At 53.5% G+C, this 11,000-nt stretch overlaps 1 protein-coding gene and 1 pseudogene across 1 annotated transcript; both read left to right on the top strand.

Moving 5' to 3' along the window:
- LOC102243117 overlaps positions 1-2,146 on the top strand; it is a 3,622-nt pseudogene extending 1,476 nt beyond the window's left edge.
- Positions 2,147-7,917: 5,771 nt separating this feature from the next.
- On the top strand, positions 7,918-10,636 carry LOC102242809 (CCA tRNA nucleotidyltransferase 1, mitochondrial; the record flags this gene model as incomplete). Its single annotated transcript, XM_014534166.1, has 4 exons — positions 7,918-8,083; positions 8,417-8,543; positions 9,129-9,322; positions 10,294-10,636. Coding segments are annotated over exons 1-4 (674 nt in total), but the record flags the coding sequence as incomplete, so codon positions are not given.
- Positions 10,637-11,000: the final 364 nt, after the last annotated feature.

Below are 11,000 nucleotides of genomic sequence, written 5' to 3'. Positions count from 1 at the left end.
CCCCCCACCCCCACTCCCTCCTCCGCCCCCTGGGTTCCTGCAGATGCCCATGTCAGTGCATGAGCGGCTGTCCCCTGAGCAGCTGCAGCACCAGCAGCAGGACATGGACAACAAGAAGATCCCCTCCTTGTTTGAGATCATGGTACGGCCCACAGGACAGTTGGCTGAGAAGCTGGGTGTGCGTTTCCCTCGACCTGGAGGACCCCCTGGGCCAATGGGCCCTGGGCCCAATATGAGGCCCCCGGGGCCAATGGGGGGCCCAATGCATCCCAACATGCACCCTGATATGCACCCAGACATGCACCCCGACATGCCCCTGGGCCCTGGCACGAACCCTGGCCCACCCATGGGACCTGGTAGCCCCTCAATGATGCCTTATGGCCCTGGAGACTCCCCACATTCTGGAATGATGCCCCCCATCCCACCAGCCCAGCACTTCTATGAAAACTTTTACCAGCAGCAGAAAGGCATGGAGATGGAGCAGGGACTCATGGGGGACACTGGAAACTGGTACTCAAGTGACAAGGACGACGGTGGGAACAGTGTCACCTCCATCCTTAAGACCCTGAGGCAGCAGACGTCCAACCGACCCCAGGCTTCTGTCGGGGAGCTGAGCAGCTGTGGGCTGGGGGATCCCCGCCTCCAGAAGGGACACCCCACAGGAGGCCGGTTGGCTGACCCCCGCCTCAGCCAGGACCCCAGGCTCACCCGCCACACTGAGGCTTCCAGCGGGTCAGGCCCCGGAGACACGGGGCCCTCCGACCCTCAGCTGGCTCGCTCCCTGCCTGCCCCTAAGCCCGAAGGCGGCCTTCATTCCAGCCCCGCGGGCCCCAGCGGCTCCAAGGGGTCTGGGCCACCCCCTGCAGAGGAGGAGGAAGGGGAGCGGGCCCTGCGGGAGAAGGCCGTGAACATTCCCCTGGACCCCCTTCCCGGGCACCCGCTGCGGGACCCGCGGTCGCAGCTGCAGCAGTTCAGCCACATCAAGAAGGATGTGACCCTGAGCAAGCCGAGGTTCGCCCGCACCGTGCTGTGGAACCCCGAGGACCTGATGCCCCTGCCCATCCCCAAGCAGGATATCGTGCCCCCTGTCCCAGCTGCCTTGCAGTCCATGCCTCCCCTAGACCCCAGGCTGCATCGGGCCTCCACTGTGGGTCCCTCCAACCCCCGACAGCACTCAGGCACCTCCACGGACCCCGGCCCATCCGGCTCCAACCTGCCTGACTTCGAGCTCCTCTCTCGAATCCTCAAGACTGTCAGTGCCACTGGCCCCTCTGCTGCCCCCGGCCCCAGAGACAGGCCCAGTGACGCCCAGGTGCGGAAGGCGCCCACTGACCCTCGGCTGCAGAAACCAGCAGACTCTGCTGCTTCCTCCCTCGCTGCCAAGCTTGGCTCTGCAGAAGCGCCCTCTCCAGCTGCCAGCCCCAGTGGGGAGTCCTCTCCCGCAGCCACCGCCCCCTATGACCCCCGAGTACTGGAGGCTGGTGGGCTGGGCCAGGGCAGTGGGAGCTGGCAGAGCCGCGTGCTGAGCGGCATCAACCTCTATGACCCCAGGACTCCCAATACAGGTGGTAAAGCTGCAGAGCCTGCTGCTGAAAGGGGCTGCCCAGCCCAAGGGCTCTGAGGGCAATGGCAAGAGCTCAGTGGCCAAGGCCAAGGAGCCCCCATTTGTCCGGAAGTCTGCCCTGGAACAGCCCTAACCAGGGAAGGCCTGTGCAGACGGGGGCTCCACCACAGCTAGGGACAGATACAACAACTACAACCGGCCCGGGCCCAAGGCTGCTGCCACCCCCGCCGCCACCACAGGCACCCCCTCTCCAGAGGGCGTGCCACCCTGGCCCGGCGTGCACAGCCTGCCAGTGTCCACACTTTTCGGACCATGAAGCAGGCGCCTAAGACGGGCCTTGAGCAGAGGGCTGCAGCCCGTGGTGTTTGTACAATAAGTAAGAATACACAGTGTGGCTGTGGGTTTGTTTCCTTCTCAGAGAATTTTCTTCTGTAAAAGCAAATTAAATAATTTTTTAAAACAAATTTGTGGATGAATTAGAAGCTGGAGCCCTCCTTGGATATTCAGCCTAAGAACCTCACGGGGCTATGAATTTACCCCAAATTTTCATTTGCCATCAGACCAAGCTTTTAAAAATTTGTTCTCTAACCAGGATTCTAACAAAAGTGTAAATACTATCTCAGAAAGTTGATGGTACACATATGTATATAACGTAGTGTATTTTTACAATGATCGTTGCATGGCTCTATTCCACTCCCTTTTTGTACGCTGTATCTGTCTTCCAGAAATGTCACCTGCCCTTTCTCCTGTGGTCTCTTTATCCAATAATTGTATTACTGCCATTAAAGGATGCAGTTATTTAAAAAATAAAATAAAATAAAATAAAAAACACACACAAAAAAAACACGTGTCTGAAGCCAGGGGTGAGAAGCTCCGTCCCTCCTTCCTGGTCTCTTTATCCAATAATTGTATTACTGCCATTAAAAAATGCAGTTATTTAAAAAATAAAATAAAATAAAATAAACACGTGTCTGAAGCCAGGGGTGGGAAGCTCCGTCCCTCCTTCACCCGCCCTGTCCATCTCCCTGACCAGAGACACCAGATTACCTTACAGCACACATTGTGGCTCTGCCTAGGCTTCCTTGGGTCTTACCCCATCACCCCCAACTCCCAAGTGTGTCATTATGTGTACCCATCACACCTTTACGTCAAGCCCATACATTACACTCCTAACTCTTTTTCTTATTGCTGTTAATCCTCACCCCAGGATATTTTTTCCATTGATTTTTAGAGAGCCAGGAAGGGAGGTGGAGAGAGAGTAGAGAGAGAGAGAGAGAGAGAGAGAGAGAGAGGCACAGAAGGAGAGACAAAGAGAAACATCAATGTGAGAGAAAAATTGACTGGTTGACTCCTGCAATCACCCCAACTGGGCAGGGAATGGAACCTGCAACTCACGTATGTGCCCTTGAACTGGAAACCAAACCCACAGCCCTGCAGTCCTGGATCTGATGCTCCAACCACTAACCAACACTGGCCAGGGCAACAGTGTTTAGTCTTCATTCTCTAAGCTGCCTCTCTTGGTCATCTCAACTGCTCGCTGCCTCCAATTGTGGAGGCAAAGCAACTCTGGACCCCACTCTCCCCACTCTTGATAATGCCTAGAGGAAAATTAGATTTTTATTGGCCCGTGGACCACATTGGTTCAGAAATGCCCATGGGGTTAATGCTTCCTTTGGATGCATTCATGGGTCCCTTTCTATCCTGTGTCAAATGTCCCAAATGCTGTAGCAGCTGTGGTCACTGAGTCCCCTTGTACCAGCGCCCACCTGTCCCCCAGGTTAAGGCATCACACACTCACCTGTCCCCACACCACATCACTGGTTCCTGGCTGGTACCCTAGCTCTCCGTTGACCTCCTGGCTGTTCTCAGGTTGTACCCCCATCTGACCGATGGGGGATCGGGACTTCAGGGATAAGTCCAACACGTGGTCTGTGGCACCAACTTTGTCTGTGGCCACCTGGACATAGAAATTCTCCTGAAGATATTTCTGCTCTTGCAAGGTGACGACCTTCTTTGGGGAGAAAATTAAACAAGACCGGGGATGTATCATACTCCTTGCGTGTGTCCTACTCCACACTCACACTTTCAGTGGAACAACACATGGATGTTTGCCTCTCTCTCCCTTTCTCATTCTCTCTTTAAAAAAAGAATTGTTTCAATCAATCAATCAAATAACAACCTCCCAAATGGTGGCAACCAAACATGTCTCCCAACATTGGCAGAGGCTCCCTGGAGAGAAAGGCGCCATCCCTGCACCTGGTCTGTGCCTCAGTTTCCCCACCCGTGAGGCAGAACCAACAAGTCTACCCCCTGAGATTATTCTGAGGTCATTGGGAAAGTGAGCCCCAGGACGGGAGATAGAATGTTCGAAGATGTCCATCTCAGGAATGCTAATGTGGCCTGGCCACCATGGCTCAGTGGTTGAGCATCAACCTTTGGACCAGGATGTCATTATTTGATTCCTGGCCAGGGCACACCACTGGGTTGTGGGCTTGATCCTCAATGCAGGGTCATGCAGGAGGGGCCAAGCAATGATTCTCTCTCATCTTTGATGTTTCTCTCTCTCTCTCCCTCCCTCTCTGAAATCAACAACAATATATTTAAAAAAATAAAACACAGAAAATTAAAGAATGCCGCTGTGTACATTTACTGGCCTTCCTCTTCCCTGCCCATCATAAGGGTCCCACTCACCCATTTCCTGGGTTTCTCCTTATTTCTCAGCAAGACATTCAGTTCCTCACAGCTCTGCACAAGCCTCTCTTTCACCAAGACCTGCTGCTCCAGGGGCATGCAGGTCATGAATTTCTCCAGCAGAAGCTTATCCAAGCTCTGCTTCTTGGTGAGCACATCCGGCTGCAGCCAGTGACGGAGGAGCAGACATTGTGTGCACGCTCAGTAGGGGGTCCGCATACTTCCAGTGTTGGAAGGCTCTGAAGAGCACGTGCCCCCTCTCAGAGTCCCATTGCTGTCCTTCAGTGAGGTTTCCCTGGGGCGGTCTGGTCGGTAGCAGCTCCCAGCCCAGGTTGCCCTGGGGATGCCCACGCCCATTGGAAAATGTCTGGTCTGCAGCCATATTCACTAGAAACGTCATATCCTGATGGAGAGCAACAGAAGGGACTGACTCGGTAACAGGTCCACAGTTCTGGGGGAAAAGAGGATAGATGAGTGGAGTTTAACCTGCTGATCCACCCAATACTAAACAGCTGGGACCTGAGGCTGTGCCCGTCCCACCCCCTCGCCTCCCATGGGGCTTGACGGGGACCTCAGGTGCCAACTTCTGGAGAACGTGGTGTGGGGACAGCACCCAGAATTGCTCATTGACAGGACCAGTGGCTGTGCACAGCTCCAGCCCCAACATGGAGCACCCCTTGGCTCCCTTGGAGGTGTTCCTAGACCTTAACTTCAGTGAAATGGATGGGGTTATGTTTTTCATGCACATCATCCAATGGGCCCAGCAGAGGGAAGGGTTTCTACACCTGTGCTGCAAGACACTGAGGATTTCTGAGGTGCCCTTCCAGAGGGTCAGGAGGGTCCTGCATGGGGTGCAGCTCGACTGCATCCAGGAGGTGGAAGTGAACTGCACCTGGGACCTGCCCACCCTGGGGATGTTTGCTCTCTTCCTGGGTCAGATGAGTAACTTGCAGAGTCTCTCTATCTCCTACATCAATGTGTTGGCTGAGGAGGGTGAGGAGGAGGAGGAGAAGGAGGAGGAGGAGGAGGAGGAGGAGGAGGAGGAGGAAGTGATGCAGAGTAAGAGGAGAAGGAGGGGGAGGAAGAAGAACAGGAAGAGCAGCAGTTTGGGGAGGAAGAGGAGTTGTAGAGGGAAGAGCAGGAGCAGGAGAAAGAGGAGCAGAAATGGGAGTAGGATAAGGAGATGGAGAGGGAGGAGCTGGAGTGGGAGGAGGAAGAGGAGCAGGAGTGGGAAAGGCAGGAGGAGGAGGAGCAACAATTTTTTCTCCAATTCCTCTCTCAGATGCTCAGGCTGTGGCACCTCCGGGAGCTCGACATGGATTCTCCCTCCTTCCTCTGAGGCCGTCTGAACCAGAAGCACAGGTGAGCTGTGTAACAGTGAACACAGCTTCAGAATGTCAAGGAAGTGGTCTTGTTAGGTGCTTTGAATGGTGTCATCCTGTGCACACCCAAAGAAAGCATGTTTTAAAATCCGTCTGTCAGGATGGGTAACAGAACTGGCTCAATGAGTGACCAATTGAGCCTGGGTGTGTGAATTCTTCCTTAGGGAGAGATATCTAAGTGACCAGGACTTAGGAAGAGGGAGGGAGGAGGAAAAGCCACATTGGATGGAGCATTTCCAGACAGAAGCTCTGGGCCCACTGACACGTGAGCCTGTCTCAGCTTCCCCATCTGTCAGAGGTGGTCCTGGGCTCCAGGAAGGTCATTAGTAGGAAGGAAAGGCAGGATTCCGCAGCTAAGGCAGCGGGAGGGAAAGGACTGCAAAGAGTGGGAGGTGGTTTGTGGTGAAAGTCGACTCTGCTGACTGGCCTCCCAGCTGATGCCCCAGATTCTTCCTGTGGTCACTCTCTCCCTTTTCTTTAAATCCTCACCAGAGGATATATTTTTCCATTGATTTCTAAAGAGTGAAATGGAGGAAAAGAGAGAGAGAGAAATACCGATGTGTGAGAGAGGTGATTGGTTGCTACAGCACATGCCCCAACCTGGGCCGGGCATTGAGCCTGCAAGAGAGATCTGAGCCCTTGACCATGAATTGAAACTGAGACATTCGAAAGCTGTGTCCACTGAGTCAAACCAGCTAGGGCCAGGTTTGTTCCTTTTAGGCATTAGATGAAAGAGCCTCCTGTGGCCCAGAGGTTTGGTGCCTGGAACCAAGCAATGGACAAAAGGAAGCCTGAGTTGAGAGCATTCTTGGTTTTGACTCCCAAATTTAAGATTCACGGATGCCTACCCTTGACCTAGACACTGTGAGGCTCTCTGAGTAGGTTCCCGGGGTTTTCCTTATGTCCAGTCACCCTCCAGAGAGCAGTGCTCTGCTTGGCAGCTGAAGACAGGAAGCTCTAGAGAAGTCGTGAACTTGACCAGCCTAAAAGGAGACTGGGTGTCCTGGGTGCTGGCCTTCATCAGATTGTCAGGACAGCCCTGGGCTTGCACAAATCGGTCTTCCTCCACCTGGAAACCCCCCTCATTTTACCACTGCCATCCCCAGGAACTAATCGCTCCATCTCTCCCCAGGTGCCTGCAGACCCCCTTGGACAAACTCTCCATATGGTTTTGCTCGCAGCTGACACACTCAGACCTGACACACCTGGTCCTATCAGTAGGGCGTGTCTTTGGGGGAAATCTGCGGAGCCTCCAGTTAGAATAGCCTGCTGTCTGGCGTTTTAAAAACCAAGTGGGGGAGGGGGTGCAGGTCCTGGTCACTTTTTTCACTTCATCGTGGTGATCACTCCCATGATCCTCTCTGTCTGCCGTCCAAGATGTGTCTGCTCTTGATCGGCCTTTCCGTGGGCTAACTGCTCTGGTGCGGGCGGCGTCCTGGGAGCCCTGTTTTCATAGCAGGTCTCAAAGAGCCTTCACATTTCAAACCCTTTTCTTGCCGCTTCCCTGTGCCTCAGACTCCTGAGTTCTGGAATTCTGAGTGAGACCAGCTGTCCCTAGGGGAGAGTGGGTGAGACAGGAATTCCAGAGCAGCCGTGGAGTGCTCGCTTGGCTCCCAGTTCCTGTGCGGAGATTCCAGGCGCCCGTGTGCATGTGAGACCCTGCGCTGCTCCCCCGCCATGTCTGCTCCCTGCTGCTCCCCCGCCATGTCTGCTCCGTGGCAGTGCCCTCTCTCCGTCCGCCCCTTCCTCACTGCACTGCAGCCATCTCTCCTCTCACTCGTGCACGTCTGTGCGCAGGTCCTGCTGAGTTCTCACGGCTCAGCGCAGGTCACGGTCACGAAGCTACTCGGCTTCTCACCGCTGCAGACGGTCCCTCCAGCCAAGGTGGACGGAGGCCTCCCAGCAGCCTCCTTGGTGAGGGGCGAGCAGCTGCCCGCTGTGCTCCCCGTTTCTCCTCTGTCCGCCCTTCGCTCAGTGGTTACAGTCTGTAACTGACACAGCTCTCTGCACACGGGGTCCGTCAGGAAGGTTTCAGAGAGCAGCCTGGCTTGAACCAGAAGCAGCAGGATCCACTGTTGTAAGGGCTTCTCCCCTCTGTCACATCACTTGTCCCAGTGGCCGTTTTTGTATCAGACTCATCTTTTTAGGAAAAGAGCCTGTGGATCCGTCTGTGCGTGTCCTGGGTGCCTTTCTGTGTCGTGCCTGTGCGCCCGCCGACTGAGAAGAAAACTGCCTAATGTCAGGACTCGCCCTTGTTTCCCCGTCGGTGAATCTGAAGCCTCATTTTTGAAAACCATGTAATTACAGCTGCATAACGAAAATTTTGAGATCACCACCCTGCGGATTGACGTGGTCACGGACGGAAGACACGCGGAGGTGGAATTCACGACGGACTGGCAGCAGGACGCCGAGCGCCGAGACCTCACTGTCAACTCGATGTTCCTGGGTAACGTGGGGATGTGTTCACTTCGGTCCTTGGTGTACCCGCCTGGGGAACCCTGGTTCCTGGCCCGCTCTGCAGCCCATGCCCGCACCCGCGAGGCTGCCTCAGAGACCGGGGCACAGTGGCTGCATTCGACTGCCGCCCGCCGGCTGTGAAGCAAGGGCACTGCCATCGGCTCTGTCTGACTCACTCCCTGAGCCTAATGCCCGCAGGGCCGCCCACACCCCAGGTGGCAGGTTTTATCCCTATTCACGGCTGAGTGATGCTCCAGTTGTGGGTCTGCCACATTGCTTCCCAGTTCCCATTTGTCACTTCTCTCCCCTTTCCCATGAACAGGCTTTGATGGTACTTTATATGACTATTTCAATGGTTATGAAGACTTAAAGAATAAGAAAGTGAGATTTGTTGGACATGCTAAAAAGAGGATACAAGAAGATTACCTTAGAATTTTAAGATATTTCAGGTAAGAATGTTTAAAATCGATAGTTATTACCAGAATACAGTTCTGACCATGACGTGTACGTAGTCAGTGCACGAAGCGGTGACATCCAAGTGAGTCTCCAGGGGAGACGTAGCCAAGGGTGAATGGATGGACGGGTGTGGTTTGAGGTCAGTTCTGAGATGCTGTGAAACACTCCAGCGTCAGGGACAGGCGTCACATTAGAAACGTCATTCATTCCCAATGTGACAGGCAGGCCAGCGTTCGGGCTGGGCTGCTCGGGTCGCATTCGGCCTTGTTTGGGCGCCTGGACAAGGGGCCCCTTTCACTCCTCCCCTGTCCCAGCTCAGGGACTGCGCTGGATGCCCCTCCAACTCCCTTGGTGACAGAAGTGAGTGAGGCGGGCGGCCTGGTTCTGGCCAGCTTTAAGAAGTTACTCGTATTTTATTGGCTTTCGGGTTTCTCATGTAGAAAAAAGAGAAGGTAGAGAACAGACCATAGGTGGTTGTGTGTGTGTGATTCACTAGGTGGGGAAGGTGCCGGGAGGTTGGAAACAGCTTCCTGGTTGGTGTGCCGACAGTGGGATACATTGAGAATTCTGTTTTGTAGGTTTTATGGGAGGATTGTAGACAAACCTGGTGACCACGACCCTGAGACTTTGGAAGCAATTGCAGAAAATGCCAAAGGCCTGGGCGGAATATCAGGAGAGAGGATCTGGGTGGAACTGAAAAAGATTCTGGTTGGAAATCATGTCAGTCATTTGGTTCACCTCATCTACGACCTCGGCGTGGCTCCCTACATAGGTGAGGCCCGGCCGCACGTGTCTGCACTGAGGGCGGGTGGAACGCTGGCTCAGCATTCCGTAAGGGCATGCGTTTAGTTCAGCTGAAGAATCCTCAGAGGAGAAGTGGAGTATTTTAAAATAAACTTTGAGGACAAGGTAGGAGAGTTTTGTCACGAGTGGGGGACAACTCAGACACAGCGTAGGCTAGTGGTACAGTGGCCTCTGCGGCCAGACCGGGGTTTGAATGAGCCTTTGCCACTTGTCGGTTCTGTGACGCGGGTTAGTTCCTCGACTGTTAGTTTCTGAATATAAACCTGGGGAGAAAGTAACAGCCTCTTTCTAATGAGGCTGGTTTGGTGAGTTAACACATGCAAGGCCCTCAGAGTGGCAGGCATAGCAGCTTTTTAGTAACTTATAATTTACTTTCAGAAAGAACGGGGTCATCTGTGCATCTTGTGTGGGGAAACTTGGGGATAGTTCGAATACAGACAGTTGTTGGAGCGGATGGATGCTCTTTTATTAAATCGTCACCTGTTTCTAAGGTTTTTTGAGAGAGAGAAACATTGGTCTGTTGTCTCCCATACATGCTCGAGTAGGAATTGAACTCGTGTCCTTTTGGTGCACGGGTGATGCTCCAACCAGCCGAGCCCCGCCAGGGCTGAAGGAGTGGGTGTCTTATGGTCGCACGTCAGTGAGTGGCCAAGAGTTTGCATTGGGTTGTGTCCCTTGGGCCTGATCACCATCTCTGCCCCCTGCTCAGCCAGTAAATGGACCCAGACGCTTTACAGCTCCCCTTGGTGTACAGGGCGAGGGGCGTGAGGCCAGCAGCCATCACTAGTCCCTGTGGATGGAGGGCACCAGATTGGACCAACACTGAGTCCTGGCCACAGGCATTTCTACCAGCAAAGCAGTGGCTGGTGTAGCGTGTGGGTGTCGTTCACTAAATGTACCCACCGCACAGACGAGTGAAAAATGCTCCTATCCCGACAGGTTTACCTGCTAATGCAAGTTTGGAAGAATTTGACAAAGTCAGTAGAAATGTTGAAGGATTTTCACCAAAGCCAATGACTCTCTTGGCCTCGTTATTCAAAGTGCAGGACGATGTCACAAAATTGGATTTGAGGTTGAAGATTTCAAAAGAAGAGAAAAACCTTGGCTTGTTTTTAGTTAAATACAGGAACGACTTAACTAAAGCAACGGATAGTTCCGACCCACTGAAACCCTACCAGGACTTCATTATAGACGTAAGTACATACCAGTCGTGGTCAGTGCAGTCCGTCCTAATAGTAAAGCTAACTTTTTGTTTTTTTAATATATTTTTATTGATTTCCAAGAGGAAGGGAGAGGGAGAGAGTGATAGAAACATCCACAAAGAGAGAGAGAATCACCCCTCCGCTGCCTCCCGAACACACAACACCTATTGGAGATCGAGCCCCCAACCCGGGATTGCGCCCTTGACTGAAATCAAACCCGGGACCCTTTGGTCCCCAGGCCGATGCTCTACCCACTGACCAAAACCCGCCAGGTTTTGTTTTATAAGTGACAATCCAAGGAGGAGAAGTAAGTGGGTTACAGGAAATCCACTGTTGAGAGATGAAGGACAGAAGGAGGGAGGGAGGGAGGACGGGGGGAGGGGGGAAACCTCTGGGATTGGATCAAAGTTAAAATGATAGACGCAGACTTCTTTTTTTAAAAAA

Source organism: Myotis brandtii, unplaced genomic scaffold (genome assembly GCF_000412655.1).
Source record: "Myotis brandtii unplaced genomic scaffold, ASM41265v1 scaffold12507, whole genome shotgun sequence".
NCBI lineage: Eukaryota > Metazoa > Chordata > Mammalia > Chiroptera > Vespertilionidae > Myotis > Myotis brandtii.
The sequence above is the reverse complement of the archived record's forward strand: the minus strand, read 5'-3'. Positions and strand labels throughout refer to the sequence as shown.